At 44.5% G+C, this 27466-nt stretch overlaps 1 protein-coding gene across 5 annotated transcripts in view; it reads right to left on the bottom strand.

The window, feature by feature from the left end:
* The window catches only part of PRKCQ (protein kinase C theta), a 549254-nt gene that overhangs the window by 463532 nt on the left and 58256 nt on the right, over nucleotides 1–27466 (bottom strand). For 2 of the 5 annotated variants that reach the window (XM_085653544.1, XM_085653545.1), the window contains exon 2: nucleotides 9394–9525. In XM_085653544.1, the coding sequence (XP_085509670.1) occupies nucleotides 9394–9517 (124 nt within the window). In that variant the 5' untranslated portion in view covers nucleotides 9518–9525. Of the gene's footprint in view, nucleotides 1–6997; nucleotides 7114–9393; nucleotides 9526–9683; nucleotides 9812–27466 lie in introns of those variants that run through there. The other 3 variants (XM_085653543.1, XM_085653547.1, XM_085653546.1) reach the window with 3 other exon arrangements.

Raw genomic sequence — 27466 nt, 5'->3', positions numbered from 1 at the left:
TAAATAATTATGTAATTTATTTGTGTATATTGTTAATTAATATATCTTTAATTTAATTTTGCATTTTACTTCTGTAGCGGGTTGTGGGTTTATAGGGGAATAGGGTGGGAAGTAATTTAATTATTATTCGTTAATTATTAATTGGTATTGCAAATTAATTGTTTGTTGATTAATTATTAATTTGTAAATAATTAGTATTAATTGGTAATTAATTAGTATTAATAGGTAAATTGATAATTATGTTAATTGTATTCAATTAATATTTGTAGCGGGTATTGTGTTTATACGGGAATATGGTGGGAAGTAATATAATTGGAAAAAAAAATTTATTTAAATAATTTGTGTATATCCTTAATTAATATATTATAAATTAATTATTAATTGGTATTATTTGCATTTATTAATGATTGTTATTGAAAAACAATTGTTTGTAAATTAATTATTAATTGTTAATTAATTAAACAAAAATGTATTGGTATTTAAAAATGATCAATTCTTGTGTGATTGGTAATTAATGGTAATACTTGTTTTTGTATTAATAATTAATTAATTTAAAAATAAAAATACATTTATTATTTTCTCTACTATTGCACTTACTTGAGTGGGAATAGTAATTTTTACCCCTACGCTATCCAATGCTTTCCCTATTATTGCACTCTCTGGAGTGTGAATAGTAATTTTTACCCTCCCGCTATCCAACGCTTTCCCTACTGTTGCACTCACTGGAGTGGGAATAGTAATTTTTACCCTCCCGCTATCCAACGCTTTCCCTACTGTTGCACTCACTGGAGTGGGAATAGTAAGTTTTACCCTCCCGCTATCCAACGCTTTCCCTACTGTTGCACTCACTGGAGTGGGAATAGTAATTTTTACCCTCCCGCTATCCAACGCTTTCCCTACTGTTGCACTCTCTGGAGTGGGAATAGTAATTTTTACCCCTACGCTATCCAACGCTTTCCCTACTGTTGCACTCACTGGAGTGGGAATAGTAAATGTTACCCTCCCGCTATCCAACGTTTTCCCTACTGTTGCACTCTCTGGAGTGTGAATAGTAATTTTTACCCCTACGCTATCCAACGCTTTCCCTTCTGTTGCACTCACTGGAGTGGGAATAGTAAATGTTACCCTCCCGCTATCCAACGCTTTCCCTACTGTTGCACTCTCTGGAGTGGGAATAGTAATTTTTACCCCTACGCTATCCAATGTTTTCCCTATTATTGCACTCTCTGGAGTGGGAATAGTAATTTTTACCCTCCCGCTATCCAACGCTTTCCCTACTGTTGCACTCTCTGGAGTGGGAATAGTAATTTTTACCCCTACGCTATCCAATGTTTTCCCTATTATTGCACTCTCTGGAGTGGGAATAGTAATTTTTACCCCTACGCTATCCAACGCTTTCCCTACTGTTGCACTCACTGGAGTGGGAATAGTAAATGTTACCCTCCCGCTATCCAACGCTTTCCCTACTGTTGGACTCACTGGAGTGGGAACAGTAAATGTTACCCTCCCGCTATCCAACGCTTTCCCTACTGTTGCACTCACTGGAGTGGGAATAGTAAATGTTACCCTCCCGCTATCCAACGCTTTCCCTACTGTTGCATTCTCTGGAGTGGGAATAGTAATTTTTACCCTCCCGCTATCCAACGCTTTCCCTACTATTGCACTTACTGGAGTGGTAATAGTAAATTTTACGCGCCCGCTATCCTACACAGAAAATATTGAATATTTTTAATTAATATCACGTTAAGATATATGTATTAATTTTTTTTTTTACTTACTTTAATTATTCATTAAGTTTACTGTTATTTAAGTATTTTTAAGTATGTGTCAGTTAATTATATGTATTATTTCATTTATTTAACATTACTTTTAAAACATTTAAAAAATTCGATATTTTGACTAACTATATTACTTACAACGATATTTTGGATTCGATATTTTTGTAATTTCCTGTTTGGAGATAGGACTTCGATATTTTGGCATTCTATATTTTGGCATCGATATTTTTGTAAGTCTATATTTTTGTAGTCGATATTATGTCAGTGATCCCCTTTAGGCATACCTCCTAATCAGCAACAGGGCACTGACATATCCACTCTTCAGGGCTCACCTTAGGACAAAACATTATGCATGAATCACATCATTGGTGCACTTTAGTCATTCACCAGGTACACACAGCACCTCATGGGCTTATGTCCCACCTAAACATAGGGGCTAACCTCAGGCCGTCTGGCCTTACCCTCGGGGGCCCGTCCTGGGCGTCCCCATAATGCCCTTGCCCAAAAGTCAGAGCCCTTTCCTCTGTGTGTGTCCCTCCAACAGCTGCCCGCGATCTGGCGGTGCAGCTGCAAACACCGCTCCTTGCCCCCAATGCCACTCCAATGTGTAAAAATGCAGGGAGAAGAGTTGGTGCCACTTAGGCACCCACGTGGAAAATTGGACAGTGGCTCCCCCCGGACCGTAAAACCACAGTGCGGCCCAGGACACTCTGTCCTCTTAAGCACTCACCCGCTGTCACGAGGCCCCAGAGATTCCTCTGGAGGCACCACACCTCCAATGGCAATTCGCTGAACTGCGGTGCTCAACGACCTCACCCTCTACCAGGGGGAAGTTGTGGAAGTGAGCCCGCGAGGCTCGGGTGCAGGCTAGCAAACAAGACCCCTCACCAGGGGCTCCACGTAGCTTCTCTGGTCTTCCCGGGCTCGGGGAGAGACTCCTCTTGCCTCCGGCAGCCCCCTTGACGCAGCGGGCCTCCTCTTCTCCCTTGCTCACGACCAGGCCTAGGACACATGCGGGGCTCTCCTCACCCTTACGGGAGCCCCACCCACAACCAGGCATCCTGCGCCTGACTTCCAGTCTTTCCTGCTTCTTTCAGTGCAGGCTGGCCTGCCCACAATCAGGCTTTCAGGATGCCTGACTTCTGGTTCTGCGGTTTTCACGGAGCGAAGTCTCAGTTGCTCCTGCTGCCTCCTCTCTAACAGCCAGGCATCTCCTTTATCGTTTGGTGTCCTCCGTGGTGCCCAGTAATTATACTGCTACTCTGGCATGGGCCCGCTGCTGGACGGCCACGCCTCCGTCGCTTTCCAGCCACAAAGAGGGGGGTGATGAAGAGACGATTCTTTCGGGCGGTGCAGCCACGAGCAGCCTACGCTCCATCGCTCCTTCCACACTTTCCCCCACAACAGAGGGAAAAGTCACTACGCTTCCTGGGGCCAACACCCAGCGCTCCCTTATGCCAAAAGGGGGAAGGACAGCGTGGTGGAGGAGTCAGCCACACTACTCCCTGGCAAATAGCAGGGCACAGCACCTGGAAACCTCCAGTATGGCAGGGAGTTCCAGGAAAGCAAAAGAACACCAGGAAACTCCAAATAAGCAGAGTATAGCACTTGGAAGACTCTGATGTCTCTGAGTCATCCACGACAGGAGGCCAGCACGCAGGGTCTCCTAGCATAGGGCAGCCCCCTTCAGCTACCCAACAGGCAGTAGCTTAGCCCCACGGCAGTTCCTCCTGGCAGTCCAAATCCAGACATTCAATCCACAGCAGGCAGGCAGACACATAGCACACAGAAATGCCCACTTCTAAAATAGGTATAAAAAATCTGTGCACACCATTGCGTAGAATTTATTATTACTATTCCAACCATACCAAACTTGACCACGCTGCTCCCCTCATATCAGGAATTACCACTGAAACACTTATCAGGGAATCCCCAATGCATTACTATGGGAGGGCAGGCTCACAGTAGTGAGAAACAAAAATGGCTGTTTGTCACTTTAGGACATGTCAACACACTTAAGGTACATGTCCTACCTTTTACCTACAATGCACCCTGCCCATAGGGCTAGCTAGGGTCTACCTTAGGGGTGGCTGATGCAGTTAAAGGGGGGTCACAGACATTGCACATACTTTAGGTGCCACGTCGCAGCGGCAGTAACACTGCGCACACAGGCCCTGCAATGGCAGAGGCCTGGGATATGTTTGAAAGCTACTTTGTTGGGTGGCGCAATCAGCGCTACAAGCCCGCGAGTAGCATTTAATTTTAGCAGCCCTGGATATATGAGATACCACTTTACAAGGGACTGACAGGAAATTTAAACAGGCCAAACAAGTGTAGACCTATCCTCACCATATAAACACAGAGAGCACACAGTCTTTACACTGGACAGCAATGCAAAAGTGCCCAGAGTCCTAAAACCACCAACACCATGTCAGAAAAAAGGCTAGGAGAAAGGCAAAAAGTTTAGGGTTGACCCTGCAAAAAGGGCCACGCCCAACGTCCATTAAATGTTATTTTCTGACATGGTGTTGGTCATTTTCTGACTGTTCCTCAGATACAGCCTTTGTGTAAGGTGATAACTCTCACAGTAGGTAACAGTGATACTGGCTTCAAGCAGGAGCATCCAAAACAAGGGCAACATGAATTGTGAGATCTCTGCACCTCCTGTTCCTAAAGCATTAATCAGGGGAAGGCTAAGGGAGAAAACCTGCTTAGAAACCTCCTCACCATAAACAACAGAGGCTGCAGTCAGACACATCACCCCTGAAATCTACCAAATGGCAGTGCTCAGGAAGACCTAACCTGGAGTCCTTTGCTACCTAGGTCCTCACTGACTTTCTAAGGCAATCCCTGTCTCTATGCCCCTTCAATTCAGTGCCTAAGTCTCCACCCTGCAGCTATATGAATGCAGCTAATACACTTCCACTGTCTGGGTAGGCTGAATTCACCGATCATCATGTACCATGCTAAACGAAGGGCTATCCAAAATGGATTCTACTGCCAGTACTCAGACACTAACACAGCCTTCTACTATCATACATATGATACACATTTACAGAGCATACAGGCACTCAACACACATGTGGACTGTAAGCAAAGGGATTTGGGGCTTAAATAATCAGCAGATATTTATTTAGAAGCGGTCAGTAGACTGCCAACTCTCTGACAAACAAAAAAAGATCTGGTCACACTGATGATTCACATAAAGCTCGGTATGACGCTAGCACCACTTGATGTTATTCACCTGGTAGGGGCAATTGCCATGTTCTCAAAATGAAGGGATGCTCTGCAGCCCCTCATAGTCAGAGAATTGATTCCTGACCCTTGGATTTTCAGGGACGGCTCTGACCCGCTGTGCAAATAATCAACTTGATTTAATAAAAGTCAGGATACCAGTTTCAAGGGCAGTTAGGCACTTGGGTAGGGGTGCGCTGCCGGGTACCAGGCTCATCTCAACACTCTCAACAAGGACATTCTCATCCCAATATCAGTGTATTTCTGCCAAGACTCATACAGGCAAAGTGTATGGCGTTAGAAATCAAAGTTGGAGGTGCTTTCTGAATAAGCAATGCATGATAGTACCACAATGTTCATTTAATTATGTTGAACAATTTTCATTTAATTATGACTTATCCCTCCTGGCATTTGTCTTCATCAAAGTTCCATTAAAACTTATTTGTGCCTGCCTGGATGCAGTAAAACTCTTAAGGCAATGACAAGAACACAATGGATGAAATGCCAAGACAGTGAACGAGCATAATGAATTGGAAAGTGCAATTTATCAGACAACATGGCACAAATGCAAATAGATCCTGTTCATATTGTTTCATGTGTATGCAATGACATCATTATACTAGAGCCCAACGCTCATCGTCTTCACCATTTTAAGTAGAGTCACCAAACTCTTGTTTAAATCCACATGTTGATGTCTATAATTCTGATAAGTGGTCATTTTTTATGGTCTGGCTTGACAGCACAGCTGTCACCAGGCAATTATGTGAGCACCACTAGAGAGGGGCTTTGGCTATTCCTCATGTTGGGTGCCGAGAGTACATGTTTTGATTGGGTCAATGTTGTGTGCTGCCACAAAAAAGTGCTTGCCCTCCAACACCGCTTTTATCATTTTGTTTATTTATTCAGCTGCCTGCGCTTGAACTTTCAGTGGCAAACACATGGCATTGGAAAGCTCTTAAAGTGTCTCAGAAAACAAGATAATTAATTGTGTTTTTCTCTGGCAGCAGCACAGATAGAAGGAGAGCATTCATTAACCTAGACAGTTTTGTTTAGGTCTGCCTTGACAGTGCAATTGTCAAATCACCATTTAATCAACACCAATATTATTCTACAGTTCTTTGCTCCCACACAAATACATACCCTTTCTAATGCTACTTGCAAAGCTTTATATTACCATGCAACATTCCTTTAAAACCAGACCTATTGGCATTCCAAATGCTTGTTAACTCACTGAAGAAAATTAAAACATCACCTCCAGACGTCACCATTAAACATAACATTTGCAAGACAGAGCACCAGGTAAGTGTTATATTGCGGAAATCACAGCACAGGAAGCACACCCCTGACTTACAAAACATAAAGGAAAGTAAGACTAAATTGAAACTGTATTTATAAACAGTCTGTTTACCAGGCTTCTCCAACGAGTAGCTCCAGAGCTTCTGGTGACTCTCCAGCTACCTGTAAGTGGGTCTCTTGTGTACACCCCAGCCTATTAAATTAGCAGTTTTTGCTTGGTTGAAATTATATGCATACCAAAATTGGAAAGTGTGCATTTAATGTTTGTCTTTCCAGAACTCTTGAAATGATCTTTGGAAAACAATTTATTGATTTTCAAAATATATTTAAAGCTGATATTTGAGTGATATACGCAGCATTAGGGATATGTACTACTATTATTATTAACTTGGTGCCAAGGACACTGCAGCAATGGCTGTTTTGTATGAATATATGACAATACATAAAATCATGCTATGTTACAGCATGCGTAGTAATGGTAAACGCGTAGTAAACGCATGCTAAGTAGCAGAATGCGTAGTAATGGTAAACGCGTAGTAAAAGCATGCTAAGTAGCAGAATGCGTAGTAATGGTAAACGCGTAGTAAAAGCATGCTAAGTAGCAGAATGCGTAGTAATGGTTAACGCGTAGTAAAAAATGCATACAAAATGCATATCGAAGTAATACCTGCGTAGTAATGGTCACACACCTTTTGTATTACCCCTGAAGAGGCATTTCACATAGACAAAGCATATTTTACACTACTGCTAGCAGCCATGGCAGTGCACTGAGGTGATCATGTCTTGTAATACTGCAAACGGTCACGATGCAATCTTGCCTGATGTAGTCACTCTTAAAACTCCAACATTATTAGTAGCTCGGGGTGATTTTCATTAAGCAGAAGTGTCTCTTAATGCAGATAAGGTTGTAGACTCCCTGAAGAATACATTTCAGGTAGTTGTGATTCAACAAATGTTGCACGCAGCAATAGGCTGCTTGAAAGTCACACGAAATCAAAAGCAGACTTCATTTAAAAACATAAACTATAAATACCTTTGTAAGACCAGTTAGGCTCGTTAGGCTACTTGAAAATGTTATATGGTTCATTCTTTTTAGGGCAATGGTCGCACACCATAAAACCCCAAGTGATCACCTGGGAGGAGCAAGTACATAAAACTTCTAAATGTAACTAATTAATATAGGCTTACTCTTTTTTTCATATATATTCTGTTTACTGAATTTTATAATAATTGTATTTTTTTAACTCTAGTTTTGCACCTAAGCTCAAATGCCTATACACGCCAAAGCTTCACCAGTGCCGCGTGTGTTATCACATGGAAGAAAGAAACGTTGGGACAGCCAGTAGGGTTTGCAGACGTTGCTTTTGCAGATACATTTAATGACTTGCATGCCTTAACTTTTATTTGCCGAAAGTCTTATAATCATTGAAACATGCAAGTTGACAACACAGAATGGGCACTAGACCCATACAGTTAACTCATTTCCTGTCCAGGTGTGAGACACTGACCTTACTTGGTCTCTAGCTTGACCTAAGCATGTCAGATGCATTGCTCACTGTGGGTCTCGCAGGCTCTTACAATTAAATTGGAGTTTATCATAGTGGTCTTTATCGTATTCATGACATATGTGGATCCTTGGGTTTAGGCTCCACTAGGAATGTTTGTGATAGGGATTCTTCTATTGGCAGTTGCGAGTTGGGGCTGGCAAGGGAAAGTCACGCCTGGGCAGGCTGAATAAAGATTCTTCTAGAAACGACATTTCTGGTTTGAATGATCCTTACTTTACAACATTTGGCGACGAGGATTGAATGCAGTCTGGACGATCATTAATTTACAATATTTGGTGACGAATAGTCTTCATCACTTATTTTGGGAAAATGTTCCATGCATTCAAAACAGAATTAGGAGGGTAAGGGATGTTGTAATTTTATTTGTGGAAAATCTACTCCGTGTGTCACTTTGTTGTGGCTTCATCTTCTGGGAGCAATCTTCAATGAAAGAATATTTACTTCCTTATGTGTTTACTTCCCTTTCTTTTAAATGTGGCGGCCCCTGTCGCATGAATGAATTAACTGAATGTGTGTAGTGCACTGTTATACATAAACTGGGTATGGTTTTGTCCATCAAGTCGTCTGATGTAAATGAGTTTCTGCGTGTAGTTTTGGAACGAATAGTGTGTGTCGCCTGTCGAGGAACTGTCTGCTGTCCTTCGGAAATCAGCGTGAGATGTGGCTTCCGCAGCTGTGCACAGCAGAGGGTGATTAAGGAAGACACTACTGTCCTTATAAAGAAAGGCGATACAAATGTGTAGTGAACATGTTTACTATAGAATCCATATCACTTTGTGTTAAACGGGGATTAAAACAATGTTAAAGCCAGCATTGTTGCTTGTGATTACCCCAGAATTCTTACAGTATTGGGATACACAGCGTTTCAAGCCAAATATCAACCTCTGCCTTTTGCAAATCATATATGTAAAGGTGTTACCGAGCTCTACCTGAAAAGCAACAATGTGAATAAGTGCATACTTAACCCCTTGCACAGTGCTGTGGTATACCATGGTTCTGATCTATGGTTTTGAAAACCTGCATTTAAATATATAACCATGATAAACAGGAGTAAAACTATTCATCCACATAGCAGTTGCAAACGAGGTGGTGCTCAACCAGGAACTGATCACCGAATAATCAATATTTAGTGTCCATCCACAAACATTTTCTGTGAGCAGATGTCACTTACTATTGCAGTGTAGTGCTCAGACTTACTCCCGTACTAAAAGCCAGAAGGGCACTGAAAGTAAGTCACAGCAATATCTTTGTAAATCCAGGGCCCATGGGCTCATTTCTTGAAGCTCAGCAACATATTACTACATCATGATGCATTTCAAAGTAATTTATTATTATATTGTCATATTGTCGGCATGGAAGCATATGACTGCAATTTTCCACTCAACATTGACCCCCTCGTGGCATTACGACAACTTTGAAAACATTTGTCGTTACATTTCTGCGTCAAAAGTGACTTGACTTTTCGGAGTAATGGCATTGTGTCCCAGAATTAAAAGTCACAGTGTGGGCGTACATACCTGTCTGGACGGCTTCCTTCACCACCACGATGCAGTAATGGCTGAGTAGCATCGCCTCCCCCTCCAGCTGCACCTGAGGACCCGCGTCAAAGTTGGAGAAACTGATCCGAAGAAAAGGCGACATGGCTGCTCCTGTACAGAGTGAAACACAAGACACGGTCTCGGTGAGCGCCTTCTTCCTTTCTTTTGGTTTTCTAGAATCGGTCTATGAATTTTTTCCGGTGGCGTGCATCACCAGCAGCCAGTGACAAACTGGTACCAGTTCCCCATCCGAGGCAAGAGCCTTTTACCTCTCCGAGGGTGCGCGAGCTCTCGCGCGCAGGCAGACCGCCGCGTGACTCAAGGCTGAAAGATGTAGGGCCACCCCCTGCCGAGGTTCAAAGACAACTTCAGGCTCGCTGCCTGCTTAACCCAACAAGCCACTGGGGCCTCGCGGAAGTGTGGTTAGGGGGTTAAAGATGATAACCTATATAGACACCTGTTCAGCGATGCTCGCTATTGGAAATACAGCAAAACCGGCAATGCTCTCGCTTTGAACAGTCCTTAAGCGCAACCCATGCAGCGTGCTAGGCCAGCAGCGTGCTTCCTACATACGTTTAAGCGGGGTTTGAGAAGGACCCTGTTAAACCTGATACCGTGAAACATAAGAACTCTATTTATATATTTGACCAGTGCAACAGCTGCCGGTCCCTGCTTTGGAGCTAAGGGCTACCAACGGAGCTGCTGCAAGAGATCACTTCTTACGCAGAAGAGAGCGCAGAATTGAGCCGGTTGTCTAAGCATGCTCTTCTACGTCACCATCAAGCTCCTCGCGCTCACCTTCAGAGCCCCCGGAAAAATAGACTTACCTTACTGGATAACTGCAGTCTGCTTTGTAACACTCATCTTTGCGCTCTATCTGCAGCAATCATGTCATTTCTATTCGCAAAAAGTGTTCGCAAATTGTGAGCTGACTTTTTGAGAATGGAAAGGAATTTTGAGAATCGACCTATGTACTAATAGGTCTGTTTACAAAATTCTGAATCGTAGTGGGTCTCAATCCGACCTACTTCATTTACATTCATGCGGTAAACCACACATTGCGTCTCACTTAGCTAGGATGCCATCACACGGATTTTGGCCTGCAAGGATCAGCAGAGAAGTAATAGATTGTAAATATGGCATTGCTAAGCCTCCATATTCTTAAGTGAACTGACATTTAAAACTTCTCAAGCCAGGACGTTGTCCTTTCCATAGAAAATAGGATATTCATTTCCCTACTAGATTAATAAAAAAAACTCTGGTTCAATTTACAGCAGACATGCAGGCATGATAAGTGAAGGGGCTGAAGAACAGATATCTTGACCAAATCTGTTCATCCACTAATTGAAAGAGCAAGGCCTGCCATCTAGAGAATACATTTTTAATTATTTATCAGCAGGCGCAGTTTAAATCATACATATATATACACTGGCAAAAAAGGTTAAAGTAACGTTATAATTAGGTGTAATAAAATGATTGGTTTTGTTTTAAAAAAAAATAGAAATTTACTAAAAAACAAAGGTTAAAGTAACGTTATAGTTAGGTGAATTTTTTGTGACATCATTGACGTTTTGAACAAACAAAAAAAAGAAATTCACCAGTTATAGTTAGAAGCTAATACTATAACTTGTGCCACGCCATGCACTGCTTATGAACTCACATATGACATCACTCCCGGCATGTTCTGTGACATCATTTATGACCTCACTGATGCCATCTCAAATTACATCATTGATGACATCTTTAAGAGAGTTCAAACACCTGTCCCTCCAACAGGCTACATTGAATTTCAAAAGATAGCCACCAAAGCCAGCAGTTACAGATGCCCTATGGAGGGCCTATCGATCTATATCTCGTCAACCTTCCATGGCAATGTGGGGAAATCCCACTGGCGGAAACATGGGTGCAAGAAGTTTTCTTTAGCACATGCAACGGCAAAAATAGGGAATCTTTACTGATTATCAAAGGGTACATGAAGCCTGGCAGATCAGAAAAGAGAGCCAAATTGGATCGGCTGCTGGCAATAATAACAGAGTTAATAAAAACAAAATTCCCATTGGTCAACATTATGGTATCTGGCGATTTCAACATTAAGTTGCTTGGCGGTGCATCAGGGCAGAAAGTCAACAATCTGTATTTAGCATGTGACAATCCCCTACAAATGGTGCCTGTGAAAACCCGCAATAGCACATGGGCAGTAACCTTCATGTCGGACTGCATAGTACTGGGCCTTAGACTCTGAAATGGCAGAATGAACGGGGGTGTGCCCCCGGTCTGGGCGCGAGCATCAGGAAAGTCCATCTCCTATACCGATTTCACACTGTGCTCCGCCGCTTTATTTAGGGCCATTTGCAACTCCTTCCTTCGAGATAAATCTGAAAGCGACAACAGACCGCAACAATTTGTTCTGGCATGCTTCTGCTCTCATTTGGAGGTCACACCCCCAACCAGCTCAGGGGCTCACAGTGATAATCTCAAGCCGGTGAAATGGGATGAAGAGAGCAGGCATGAGATGATCATCTAGATAAGAGCATAATACAAAGACATCACCAGGAGCACAGTCTCCCCAATCCAGCAATATCTACTGCTTACAGATCATATACTTCAGAACTATCAGACCAAGCAATAACCTTCGTACTAAGACTTTTAAGCCCTCGGGAAGACTCAAGCTGACGAGCCACCAGAAGGCTCTGAATAGAGCAGTGAACCACAATTTGCAAAACCTCCTCTGGAGTCTTCTCTCTCCAACAGCAAAGCTGAAGCTAAAATCATCATGGGGACAATTTGAGAATGTCCATTCAGCTGTGCAAAAGAGCAAATACTAATGAGTTCTGGGCTCGGCTATTACATGCAAGCAAAATAAATAAGTCTAAACAATCCTTATACATGGTCAATCATTTGTTAACCTGAGCCAAGAAAGGCGCAAACGCAAATATTAACGGAACAGCATGGATTTTCTTTCTAACACCACACTTCACAATTGGAAGCAACCATAAGGACACAGAGTTTCCCCATCAACAAATGTGGGTGCAATCAGACACCAGACAAAACATAAGGAATAAGACCTACACTCTGACGGAGGCATATCCTTTCAATCCAACTTCAACAACTTGGTGACCAGTGTGACAAAAGTTCGGATTAGACTCAAACTGAGCTGCAAGCGGAAAGCTGTGGCTCCCGGCCCTAACACTCTACTAATGGCCCTCTTTGCTTTTGACCCCTCGTTCTGGGCTGAGGTAATAGCCCCATTATTCAGACTCTGCCTAGCAACAACCTGTAGCCCAGACTCTTGGGGGGGATCGAATATTCAGCTGATCTTCAAAGGGGGCTCTATAGCTGACCCCAGGAATTATTACCTCGTTACACCTCTTAACAATGATGCCAAACTATTTGCTAGCCTTCTGCTAGATGACTTGAAATCCTGGGAAGATGGTGTGAAGATCATCCCTAGAAATCAGTGCAGGAGTGAAACCTGGGGGGCTGGCGCCGGTAAGGCAGACATCGGCACCTTAAAGCACAACGTGCACCTTTGTGGCCTGGGTGAGAAAAACATAATTTATATTCTCTGCATCTGCCCCATGCTGCTACAATTTTTTTCCTTCACAACTAGTTAGTATGATTGGGAGCTCTTAGTTGCCTCTACACTCTAATGGCCTGCTTGAACCCAGTGAATACCACTTTAAATGTTAAAACAATCAAATTCCTCCAGGCGGCAGTGAATTGTGGTCCGCCTGGCAGTTTTGCTTTTTCTTCAGAACACCTGAGCAAGATTGTAAAATACATACCAGGACACAACATGAACATTCATCAAAATAGGACTCCACACACTTTAGAACACCAAAATACAACATAAAGAAAGCTCAACACTCATTTGCCAAGTAAAGGGGGATATTTATTGCAGCAAGTTCCCATATATCAAATGGTAATAATACACATGTAAAATAAATGCAAATAGTAAATGTATATACACAAGAATAAATGCATAGAAATGGCTGTCTGTTTAGCATCATCCTTGCCAGCAGGACTGGGGAACCCGTGGACAGTCCCAGGCAGGAGGTCTCAACCGGGAACAAAAGCTCTGGGCAGTGCGTCCACTCCCATGAGACTTCCTGTCAAAGCCCTAAGAGGTCTTCGGCTGTATACTGTTTACTATCACGGAGAGAGATTTATAGAAGTTCCACCTCCCTTCATCTGCACTGTAGGTGCTGGCTACACTTCTGCATCAAGTTCACTCAACGGAGCTGGCCAGGCTCCGATAAGAGCTGAGGAAGACTTCTTTACTTTCCTATCCTTGGACACTGTACACATCCCACACTGTCTGTTCTAGCAGCTTATCTCTCTCGCTTGGTGAAGTGAGAAACATAAACATATCTGTGTGTGCGAGTAACCTGGGCCTGCCTGCGTTTGCAGCTGGAAGGCAGTGTCAGACAAACACAAGATGAAACCGTGCTCACAAAATGTAGATAGAGCAAAATGGAGTCAATGGTCAATACATGATCTCACAATGTATAATTGCCTGTAGCATTAAACTTCCCCATCGATGACTGGGTGCCGGGGCCCTAAAACCTGCTCCATCATATTACAGCTGCTGTCATACATCTGAAGACTTTTACAGACACTACATGGCTGCTGCTGCAACATGCACAGACTGCTCCCATCACTCGAGGTCCCTCAGGCCACTGCATTGTACAGCAGCTACTCAACTCATCTGAAGCACCCTTAGGACCCACCAGGGTCCATAATCATGCAGCAGATTTCCACTTTTGCACTTTCTGCTCATCTGCCGAAACACAATCAATATGTGGAATCCAACATTTGAATCCGTTGGGGCCGCCTGGCTGCTGTACCGGACTGCCTAACTTCTTACACTGACCTCGGTGGCAAAAACAAATGAACGCTTTGCGGAAGGCTCTGACCGACCTGATGACACATTCTGGGACTAAGTTGCGTCTATCTTGAATAGATCAATACTGAATATTATACGGTGCCATTTGCGTTGGATCAACATTGACACCTCGCCCTGTCCGGGAGACTTTACACCTTCTCCTTCGGAGCCTTCAGGCCAATTTTACTGTGTTATCCATCGCTCTCCATGTCAACTTTTTAAATTTCCTTGATATAAGCAGAAGATTTGAATTCTATTTTTTTAAGGTCTACCTAATTCTTTTGGGGCTTCAGTGAAATATTTTATGATACAAAAAAGCATTTTGTGCTTTCTGCTTTTGTAAAGGTTTTAGTTAACTGTAAAATATAATCTATCTATCTATCTATAACAACTCTTCCCAAGCCGATGGGTGTACATGTAGACTCTTATATACACCATCTTCACTAAGACTCCTTCCTACAGTAACACATGTGCATACCAGAGTGCATTCAAAGATCACCTACTCCTGCCTATGTTTCATGATCCCCAAGAGTCTTGTGAGATCGCAAATACTTAAAAAAAACAATTAACCTTCTACTCATCACAGTTCTTGTATCTTACACTCTCCCTCACAATAACAAGGGCCACAATATCCATTTCTACTGATAGAATGTATTGAGAAATCACCTACTCCTGTTTACTATTCGCAATCCTGCAAGAGTACTGCAAGATTGAAATTCTTTTTTAAAAACAATACACATTTTATTTCATCACAGAAGTTTTGCTTTAGAGACCTCCTCTACACATTTAGAGGGATAGAATGCCTTTGTTCTGTACCTTATATGGATTTTTTTACTTCCTTTCCCCAACACCTGATTTTTTTTTATAGTAAACAGTAATAACGGCCATTTCAATTCTATAACCCTAACAGCCAGCCAATCAGAGAGCTTGTGAGCTTCTGAGTGGGCATGAAGGCTCATGGGAAAAACAGGTCTCTCGCCCTATCACAGGGCTCCATTTATCAATGTGTGCTCTCGTGGAATGCTAACAAGACTCTTGCGTCCCAGGAGAGCCCAAATTCATAAATGGAGCCCTGTGATATGACAAGAGATTTGTCCTGTTGCTGGGCTTGCAAGATTCTTAGGAGAAAAGCTGTCATAATATCCATTTTTTCCCCCATAATATCTCAAAAATACTTAACAGATTTACATCAAATCACAAAAAGCACAATCTGTGGAACAAGATCTAGCTTACTGCCACATTTGGTATAATTCTGTTGAGCAGTTTTTGCTGTAGCCTTATCAAAAGAAGTCTTCGGAAAATGCATGGGGATTTTGCGTTTTGAGACCCCCTTTTATATTGCACCCTGCTTCATGGATCAACCTGAATCTTTCCACAAAGGAGCTAAGGTAGGTGAACTATTTTTGGGGGACGTTTTGTGGAAGATTCCTCAAACTGGGGCAAAATTATTAGCAAACCAAAAAATGCTCTGTCTATGGAAAGGCAGACCTAACTTTAACTACCTATTGACAACCGCACGTGATTATAGATATATATTGTTAGAAATGGGGGTCTCTAGTTGTCAGAGGTAGGTACCTTTGTCCAAATGGGGACCCTTGCTTCTAGTCAGGGGAAAGGGGGGATACACTTCTAAAATAACCTCAGCTCACCCCCTTGGTAGCTTGGCACGAGCAGACCGGCTTATCTCAGAGGCAGTGTGTAAAGCATTTGTGAACACATACAGTAATACTGTGAAAACACTATAAATGGACACCATACCAGTTTGTGAAAATAAGTAATCTTTATCTAAACCAAACAAGAGCAAATGGCTAAAATCTACAATACAGTAATAGAAATATGACTTTCAAATGGTAGAAATAGTTCAGTTCAAAGCAAATTGCAGATGCGACACTTTCCACACAAAGTACCTTGGATGCGTCATGCGAAAACAAAAAGGGCTGCAGGGTAGGTGGTGCGTCTGTTCCTTACACTCAGGGAAGGTGATGCGTCAGTTCCTTACTCCAGGGGAGGTGATGCGTCGGTTCCTTACTGGAGAGGAGGTGATGTGTCGGTTTCTTACTGCCGATCCCAACGATGCAACAGACCTGGTGCCTTGATGTGATGCGATGATTCAGGACGATGTGTGGGTTCTTGTAGCTGCACAGCAGGGCTTGCGTTGGAATCAGTGCAGTGATCTCGGACTTCGGAGATTGGTGCACTCAATTCGGCGTGCAGCGATTTCTTGAGCAGCAGGAAGGTGCTGCGTAGATTTCTTTGGCGATGCATCGGAAACGGAGGAGGAAAACAGCACAGGGGCAGTATTCCTCCTCCGTTTCTCCAGCTCTTCTCCTTGGCAAAGGCTCCTCTTGATTTCCCAGAAGTGATCTAAAAGTCTGGGGTCTGGGCCCCCCTTTTCAGACAGTAAATCTCTTTGTTATCTCATGGCCCAGGGCTCTGAGCCCAGTCCAAACCAGTTCTGGGGGGCACTTTGCAAGTGCACAGCAACCTCCATTGTCAGTGTGAGCCCTGGCACCAGACACACCACAAAGGGGCTGAGCCATCATTGTGGAAGGCAGGCACAGCCCTATTATGGTGCAGGTGCTACTCCTCCCACCACTCCAAATGCAGACCAGGCCTATTCAGCCTAGGGCCGACTCATCCTGGAGCCACTACACATCCCCAGCCCCTGTCACTCCAAACCCAGACAGTCAATACACATCCTAGCAGAGGCACACCGGATGGCTAAGCAAGAACATACCTACTTTCTAAAAGTGGTATTTTCAAACACAGAGGGGCCGATTGCGATCCGGGTCGGAAAGCACTCCGACCGAGTCGGATCCGGAGTGTTTTCCGACCAAGCCCGACTCCTAGAGTCCGACCGAGCGAGTACGATGCGCATGTATGCTGTCGTACTCGGTTCGGTCGGACTCCCATAGAAGTCAATGGGAGCCAGTTGTACGACGCGTACATGCGCTCCCATTGACTGAATGGGTACGTCTCGTACAAGTGCGCCCCCTACAGTGGGTACACGTCGGTGCCATACGCACCGTACATGCCTGTGTGGGGGAGACCCATGGGTCTCCCCCTGTGTGCGGGTTGTATGGTTGCGGGTGTCGGGGGGTCCGACGCGGACCCACCAAGTCCGACTCCGGGAGCTTTTGCGAGCCGGTCACTCCGGCTCGCACAGGCTGTCTGATGCGTGCATCGTACTGGCTCGGTCGTGAATCGCATCTATTGCACCGAGACGTACGGAGCGGTTCCGACCCAGAAACGACTCGGTCGGTGATTTTCATGTAGCTCGCATCGTACTGGCTCGCTCGTACAGCTGTACGAGTCGGGCGGAAAACACGCGTACGGCTCGAACTTTTTCCGGCCGAATCGCATTCAGTGCCCTTGCGACCCGGATCGGAATCGGCCCCAGAATGTCAAATCACCCTCACTAAAAGATTCATTTTAACATTTTGAGTTCAGGCATACTGAACTTTATTTTCCTATCTGGTTCCCAGGGGCAGTTATGCTTATAAGATGTTATAAGCGATCTCCCCCTTCTATCCTATGGGAACAGATAGCCTTACATTAGTGAAAAATGTAATTGGCAGTATTTCACTATCAGGACATGCCACACACATCAGGACATGTCCTACCTTTCACATACACCGCCATGTCCTACCTTTCACATACAGGGCACGTTGCCCACAGGGATACCTTGGGCCTACCTTAGCGGTGACTAACATGTAAGAAAAGGGAAGGTTAGGGTCTGGCAAGTGGGTGCACTTGCCAAGTCGACATATCAGTACTAGACTGCTCACAGGCTCTGCAATGGCAGGCCTGAGCTACATTTACAGGCTGCATATGTGGGTGGCACAATCAGTGCTGCAGGCCCACTAGCAGCAATTGATTTACAGGCCCTGGATGCACACAATGCACTGTACTAGGGACTGACTAGTAAATCAAATCAGCCAATCATGGAAACACCAATCCATACATCCAATTTACAGGGAGAGCATATACACTTTAGCACTGCCCAGAGTCATAAAAAATAGGTCAGAAACAAAAGGCCACAAAGCCAAAAATCTGGGGATAAACCCGCTGTAAAAGCCAGGTCTAACATGTATATATTTATCTCTGCAAACGATGCCTATATAGACAGACAGCAACATTCTATTTGGAATAACGTTGGCGCCGATTGACGAATCATCATGAAATTTTCCAAACTTTTGGCCAGCTCCGGTCCGCTCCTATCCTGAAAATTTCACAGTGATTCGTCAAGCGGGGGCTGAGAAAAAAGGGGGGTCCCAAAACGCGTTTTCCCCATGCATTTTCACATAGAACCTTTTGACGTAGCTACAGCCCGAACTGCAGAACGGAATTACACCAAATTTGGCAAAGAGGTAGTCCTCAGTTCAGACTCATGCCTTTTGCTTAAAAAGTGTAAATCCGTTCAGTAGTTCCTGAGAAAATGACATTTAAAAGTACATATATATCTATGGCCTCGGAGGATCCTATGCGCACCCTGCGAAACCTAAACAAAAACTCGAAAAACGCAAAAAGGGGGCAGGGTAGAAACACCCTGACCCCCTAGGCCTGCTCAGGGGGTCCCACAAGGACCCCCAGGGCCAAAAAAAGCATTTTTTTAAAAACAAAATCGGCGAGATTCACGCACCCAGCACGAATTTCGGCCAAAATTTTTAAAAAAACAAGCGTGGGCCCCCGCGCTTCTTTGGTAATTGGCCCCCGGGGGGGGCAAATCCCGGGGCAATAGTTATGTAAATGGGGGCCCAGAGGGGCCCCCAGCCCAGGGGACCGCCACCCCGGGGATTCTTAATATTCATGGGGGGGCTCTCAGGCCCCCCAGTCCCAGGGACCGCCACCCCCCGGGGCTTCAATTTCTTTGTTGGGGGGGCTCTCAGGGCCCCCCAGCCCCGGGGACTGCCACCCCCGGGGCTTAGAAAAATGAATGGGGGGGCTCACTGCCCCACCGCCACCCGCGGGGCTTTATTTAAAAAAAAAATATATATATCCTGTGTGGGGGGGCTCAAGCCCCCCCACATGCCCCGGGACCGCCACCTTCCTGGGCTCTAAATATGTAAATTAGGGGGTCTGTGACGGACACCCCAGCCCCGGGAACCACCACCCCCGGGGCTTTGAAACAGGTGGGGGGGCCGCGCAGCCCCCCTCCTGAAGCCCATGATGGCCCTGGGGACCACCACCCCCCAGGGCCGGCTCCTGCAGTGTCCCGGTGTGCCCACTCCCGGGACACTGCCATTTGCAATGACAGGGCGGGAGCCTCGCGGCTCCCACCTTGTCATTACAAACTGCTTTGCAATTTGGAGGAGAGAGCAGGAAACCTGCTCTCTCTTCCAAATAGCAAAGCAGATTGCTTTTCCACATGGGGAGCAGCATGTTAGCTGCTCCCCATGTGGAAAAGCAATGCTGGTTCCCGCAGGATTTGGGGAGCCGGATGGGACTTTGGGGGGATTGAGGACCCCCCAAGGGAGTGGGCTAGCCCTGGGGGATGGGGTCCCCGGGGCCATAAGTGTCCACAGGAGGGGGGAAAGGCAGCCCTCCTCCAAAATAAAAAAATAAAAAAGGCACATGCCCAGATTATGGCCTCGGGAGGGGGGCCACGCGGCCCCCATCCCGATTTTTTTGTTTTGAAAAAAAAAAAAATTTGGGGGCAGGCCCTGGGGATGGGGTCCCCAGGGCCAATAAATTAGAAAAAGAAGGGGGCTACACAGCCCCCCTTCTTAAAAAAAAGAAAAACGGGATCGGGCCGGAGGCCACGCACCCTTCTTGCACCACTCTGCAAACGCACCCTCTGGCGCGTTTGCATAAGGGGAACAAATTCCCCTTAAATACTGGGGGTCCCTGGGGACCAACTAGCCCACCAGGTACCTCCAGTATGCGCCAGGGAGCTGCGTTGCAGAGAGGTGTTCTGAGGCCACGCCCCTTTTTACACCTCTCTGCAATGCAGCTCTGTGGCACTTACTGGAGGTAGCTGGTGGGCTAGTTGCACCCCAGGGACCCTCAGTATTCAAGGGGAGTTAATCCCCCAACTTACAACGTGCCACGGGGCACGTTTGCACAGTGGTGAAGGGAGGGGGCGGGGCCTGAGTTCACATGCGTGCAAACACGCCCTGTGGCCCGGTTTAAGTTGGGGAATTAATTCCTTGTCAATACTGAGGGTCCCTGGGGGTCAACTAGCCCACCAGGGGCCGCCAGTAAGAGCCACGGAGCTGGGTTGCAGAGTGTTGTAAAAAGGGACGTGGCCTCTAAGCACCTCTCTGCAACGCAGCCTCCTGGTGCATACTGGAGGTACCTGGTGGGCTAGTAGGCCCCCAGGGACCCACAGGATTGAGGAGGAATTCATTCTCTAACTTAAAACGCGCCACAGGGTGTGTTTGCAGACATATCACCTCAGGCCACGCCCCTTTCCTTCACCACTGTGCAAACGCGCCCTGTGGCGCATTTTAAGTTGGGGAATTAATTCTCTTTCAATACTGAGGGTCCCTGAGGGCCAAATAGCCCAACAGGTATTTCCAGTATGCGCCAGGCAGGTGTTCAGAGGCCACGCCCCTTTTTACACCTCTCTGCAACACAGCTCTGTGGCGCTTACTGGAGGTACCTAGAGGGCTAATTTGACCCTAGGGACCCTTAGGATTGAAGGGGACTTAATCTCTCAACTTAGAACGGTGACAGGGCGCGTTTACACAGTGGTGAAGGGAGGGGACAGGCCTGACAGGATGTGTGCAAACACGCCCTGTGGCGCGTTTTAATTTTGGGGAAAAATTCCACTTCAAACCTGAGGGACCATGGGGGCCAAGTAGCCAACCAGGTGCTTCCAGGAAGCGCCACTGCGCTACGTTGCAGAGAGGTGGTGCAGGCCATGCCCCTTTTGACATCTCTCTGCTGCGCAGCTCTGTGGCGCTTACTGGATGTACTACGAATTCCGATTTACTCACCTGTTATCAGGAGAGACCTCAGTGCTGCATCTTTGAGCCCAGTACTGATCCTGAAAAGTAATTCTAACCATACTTACCAGTAACTTGAATTTCCTTCCATAGGCTAACATTGACTGGTTTCACTTGGAAATTCTTCTAAGTGTGGAGTTTTGGAACTTTAAAATATTCACCTAAACTCATCCGAAGAACGAATTTCGATTTACTCACCTGTTATCAGGAGAGAACCCAGTGCTGCATCTTTTAGCCCAGTACTGACCCTGAAAAGTCATTCTAACCGTACTTACCAGTAACTTGTATTTCCTTCCATAGGAATCCATTGTCTGGTTTTCAGCAGAAAAGTTTCTGTCTATTTTCGCAAACTAAAAATATTCCTTAAAAATCGCCTGTATGACTTAAACGCATTCTTTCAACTGTTTACAGGAGATGCACCAGTGGTGGATCCAGGATCCACCACTGAGTAAGAAAAAGTGACGATAACACTACTTACCTGCTAAGTGAATTTCCTGCCATAAGATAACATTGGTGATTCTATGTGAAAACATTTCTGTGTCGACTTTTAAAATACAATAATATTCCTTAAAAATCATTACTGTAACCAAAACGCTTTTACTCAACTGTTTACAGGAGATGTCCAAGGACTGAATCTAGGATCCAGTCCTGTGGTTAGAAAAGTAATACATAAAGTAACTAATTGCATTTAACTAGAAATTCACATTGAGCTCAATGGTGCATTGTGTTTGAAATTGTGTTGCCCATTGCAAACTGTAACTACTGTACTTAAAAGTCTATTGCCTATTTGCAAAGTATTTAAACTAAAGTAATTCATTCCGAGAAAGTATATTTTGTAATGCATTGTATAATGTAATTATAATTTAATTTAAAAAAGTAAAATATCTAAAAATAAATAGTTTAAAAAAATGTAGGAAGTCAGTATCAAAAAAATCAATATAACAATTAATACATTTAAAAATTGTCGTTTACAAAACCTTAGAAATTCACTGAAAAAACCATAGGTTTCAGGTGCGTTATAGTTAGTTGGACATTTCTCTCGTACAAAACCATTGAAATTTCCCCGTTATAGTTAGTTCAGCTAACTATAAATCGCGTGCCCGCAATGCACTGCTGATGATGTCACATATTACATCACTCATGACATGGTCAGTGACATAACTCATGACATCACTGATGACATCTCAAATGACATCACTGATGACATCATCCTTGTGATAGAGTGGCAGACCTCCTCTCACCATAATAGAACCTTTGATACACACACTCAAAAATAGAAACTAACATTTTCAAATGAATGGACATAGCAATACCACTTACAACACACCAATTCAGTAATTCCAAGATCTACACACATATCCACTCATTCACCAACAGTCCTATACAGTAACTCATACATGTACTCACTCATCATATGTACTTATACACGTATACATCCTGTTACACAGTGACACTCATCCATAGAGTTACTCAGACACATAGTCACACATGCAAAGTATCAAACATCCATTAAATTGCATATATACAGTTATACACATACCACCACACTTACTGCTACAGAAACTTACACATACTTACTCTTAAACAATCACTTATAGAAACACAGACTAATTTATACAGGAACTCTTCCAATCTCTCACTCTCACATATACTCACTTATATACACCAATACTCACAGATACTAGTTTAAAACATATGTAGTTACTCATAAAGACACTATTGAGACATTCATTCACTCACTAACACACCCATACACACGCTCATCCTCCCATACAGTGCTGCACACATACTGTCTTCAACACATGCATACAGTGAGTCACTCATTCATGCATCTATGCACTATGTAATACCCCCAACCGATGAAGAAACAAAGAGGGACCCTGAATCAATAAGTAGGAAGGAAAAGGAGTCAGGGAATAATCAATACAAAAAACAGAGGCACATTCCCCCCACTGATACACTATTCATAGGCAATAAGTCCATAAATTAGAATGTACCCACAGACCAAGCATAATATTTGTATTGTTTTTACTTTCATTTATTTATCAAAAATAATTTATACATTTTGATATGAATGTTGTAGTGATGTCACTACTAATGTTCATGTTTTTTTTTAAAAAAAGCAGACACATTTTAAATTCAAAATTGACACAATATATAGTTTAGAAAAGAGAAACAATCCATAAACCCGATGAGAGAAGCAATTAAACATACAGACAATGCATACAATGGGTCAATGCATACAAAGGCACAAAGAAATACCTAGGAAGAACAGAAGCTGAACAATGCACAATACAATATAACATACATAAAGGACAATAAACAAAACAGAAAAGCGCCGACGCGCGTTTCGGAGATCCCAAAAATATCCAATGAGCTCCTTCCTCAGGGCGCAGGTAGCATAACAGTCTTAATAGAAATAGCCAAATAGATTACTTAAGACCGAATATTAATTTACATGTCGGGCTTCATTCACATAAAAGCTGTTGGTTTAAAGGAAAACGTCCCGGCGGAACTTTTTAATCCATGGTGTGAGCGTAGCTTCAACACCGATCACAGAAATACGTACATTTTTGCTGGGGACTCAGACAAGATAGGCCAGATCTAAGCTGTGTAGTACGCACAATAGATCGACGTATACAGGTCTAGAGATAAAAGATGGCATACAGAAAATACTGCATAGAGTAAAATGAAATGCAGCGGGTTCTGCAAGGAAGACTTGCAAGAATACATAAATCAGTCTGCTGAGAGAATCTTCTAGCACCAGGACTGAAAAAACACGGACTGACCGCTGGTCTGGGTGAGCAGGATGTAAGCAAAGTTTACACAGCGCTCCCCGGGCATTACATGAATCGAGTACGAACCAAAACAATGCCTTAAGAAACAGAGAGTCCCGCCATTCGGCGGCCTGCTGCGGGACTCGCTGTTTCTTAAGGCATTGTTTTGGTTCGTACTCGATTCATGTGACGCCCGGGGAGCGCTGTGTCTTCCTTGCAGAACCCGCTGCATTTCATTTTACTCTATGCAGTATTTTCTGTATGCCATCGGTGTTGAAGCTACGCTCACACCATGGATTAAAAAGTACCGCCGGGACGTTTTCCTTTAAACCAACAGCTTTTATGTGAATGAAGCCCGACATGTAAATTAATATTCGGTTTTAAGTAATCTATTTGGCTATTTCTATTAAGACTGTTATGCTACCTGCACCCTGAGGAAGGAGCTCATTGGATATTTTTGGGCTCTCCGAAACGCGCGTCGGCGCTTTTCTGTTTTGTGTATTGTCCTTTATGTATGTTATATTGTATTGTGCATTGTTCAGCTTTTGTTCTTCCTAGGTATTTCTTTGTGCCTTTGTATGCATTGACCCATTGTATGCATTGTCTGTATGTTTAATTGCTTCTCTCGTCGGGTTTATGGATTGTTTCTCTTTTCTAAACTATATATTGTGTCTATGTTGAATTTAAAATGTGTCTGCTTTTTTAAAAAAAATGAACATTAGTAGTGACATCACTACAACATTCATATAAAAATGTCTAACATTATTTTTGATAAATAAATGAAAGTTATAACAATATAAATATTATGCTTGGTCTGTGGGTACATTCTAATTCATGGACTTATTGCCTATGAATATTGTATCAGCGGGGGGCATGTGCCTCTGTTTTTTGTATTCCCCCCACCGAACCATACAGATACTCAGACACTCATACTGATACTCGAAAAACCAACTAATAACGTAGCTAGACACTCATGTAGCTACTCAACAACCCATGCAGCCACTTATACACAAAGTGAGAGACTGATACAGATATTTACATATTTAAAGATTACTTACTAACCCATGTGTAGGAAGGTGGAATCTGACTATATGGTTGCCCCCACTTTTTTCCTGGTGTTTGAATGGTTTTTGACTAGTCTGGCTGGGATCCTGCTATCCAGGACCCCAGCCTATCTGCTTACTCCCTTAAACCTGGTGTGCATATTAGATGCACTAGTGATTGGATACTGTGGTACCTTATGAGACTCTTGTATATGGTACCTTAGGTACCTAGGGCATTGGTACTTCACAGGCCTACCAGGGGCTGCAGCATGTATTATGCCACCCCTGGGAAGCATTCTCAATCTGACACCACAGGCCTGCTACTGCAGCCTGTGTGAGGTAGTGTTAGCACTCCTCACTGAGGTATAGGTTCCTATATCTCACCATACACACACATATAAACCTATCAGCCACCCTCTATTGCAGGCCCTAACAATCCTGAGGGCAGGGTGCTTGGTTTACTATGTGAGTGGGTGCTTCTGCATGAGCAGGACCCCTCTGCAGCTGGCAGAGTCTATTCTCTGCTGCTGTTTGTGGATGCGGTTAAACCATATACTCTTAAGTGCATTATAACCTCGCGGTAAATGCTAACTTTGGAATGACTGCATCAAAACATGTCGTGTTTGGTGTCAAACAACTTGGAATCATACCCCCACACCAGTAACTGGTGTGGGAGTATGATCCCACCCTTCTAGAGGGGATGACATGTACCCACTGTACTAAAAGGTAGAAATCTTCTAGAGCCCTGGCATCACAAAATGGATGCCACCAGCACAGACACTGGGCTGCCCTCCTGCTGCTGACCGAAACTCGCAGTGGAGGAAGCCCAACAAAAGGTATCCTGTCACAGGGAGGTGTCACCACCTCCCAGACAGGATTTAGTGTATTGGAGCTGGGTGGGTGCACTCTTAGAGTGCTTTGAAGTCCTGCACTGGGGGAGCAGTAGGCTCCTCTGTGCATATGCCAGCTCAAACCGGTTCAGGGGCTACCTGCCCCTGCTCTGGCGTGAAACTGGACAAAGGGAAGTGGGTGTAACCACTCACTACCCTGACCCTCCTAGAGGAATGGTCATAGACCTAGTCCCTCCCCTATCTTCACTATAAGATAGCAAACATTGCCAATGCAATTCAGATTACCCTGGATGACGCTCTACAAAGAAGAATCCTGGCCCTTCGATGTTCCACTATCTCTGGAAGACTGAAGAATCTCCCTTGGAGTCAAGGAGTGACTCCTCTGCTTGGCAGGCACCTGTAACTTCAACCGACTGTTGCAAACTTCACCGCTCCCGCCAGAGTCTGAAGTCCCTGCATCCCCTGAAGTGGATTTCCTGATCTCTCAACAGCCATTTTGAGTCCCCAGCGAAGCTGTGGCATCTGGACCCCACGAGTGACGAGGAACAGCAATACCAGGGAACCGTGCACTGATTTCGAGTGCAAACCCTAAACAACGTTCTACGAACTTGTGCTTTAGACCATCTGAAGTCCAAGTCCCTAGCAGGTCTGGGACCGAAAATCAGAAGCCTACCCCATCCCGAGTGACCGTGGGCTCCTGTGGAACTTTTCCTGCAAAGGCGCCTTTGCATTTACTTGCCCATTGGCTAGTGACTCACCCGAAGACTTTCTAACCAACTTCAAGGGCTCTCCTGGTTGCACCAGGCCTGCCCTCACTTACCCTTGCTGGGTAAGTCCATCAGACCTTGCTGGTCTACATCACCGACTATCTTCAGTCCACACAAGACTTGCAGTTGCCAAGGCTTGTTGGTGCCAATCTGGTTGCCGACACCGTCATCAGCTGCAGACGTTATGGGACACTCCGAATCCAGCTGCTGGTCATCGTCGATCCCTCCTGGACCTCGTGAGCAAAGAGACAAATCACCATCGACGACCTGAAACGACACAACATCAGTGGTCATCCATCCTGCTGGCCACCGGTCACTGGCAAGTGACTTTGAACACTGTCCCCTCAATTTTCAGGTCCTCTTCATCTTCAATCCATCTTCGGATACCAGCGGACACCTCTTCAGTCATCTCAAGCAGCAATTCTTTATTGGTCTCCATTGAAAACAGCATCGCGACCCGACACCAAAAGACACCTATGCACCCGGCTTCCCTGGGTGAGGTAACTCGTGCACTCCGGTGCCCAAGTGTGCGTTGGCCCTCGAAATACTTACCCTGTAAGTGGCTTGCTTGTTGACTTCTTCAAAGTGCCCTAAAACTTTAAAATACAAACCGTGACTTGCTCCATTGTAACCTATAGGAAACCCGCGGCTGTGTTTAGACACTGCACGCGTCTCCCGTTGGCTTGTTACTTACCTGCTAACACTGCAGTAGTGACGCCCCAGCGATTCCCAAGGCCCTAGGCTTTGTCATTTTGCAAGTCGAGTTTGTTAAACCATTT

The sequence above is a fragment of the Triturus cristatus genome, chromosome 4_1, assembly GCF_964204655.1.
Source record: "Triturus cristatus chromosome 4_1, aTriCri1.1, whole genome shotgun sequence".
NCBI classification, from domain to species: domain Eukaryota; kingdom Metazoa; phylum Chordata; class Amphibia; order Caudata; family Salamandridae; genus Triturus; species Triturus cristatus.
Note: the sequence above shows the minus strand (reverse complement) of the source record. Positions and strands in the feature narration are given on the sequence as shown.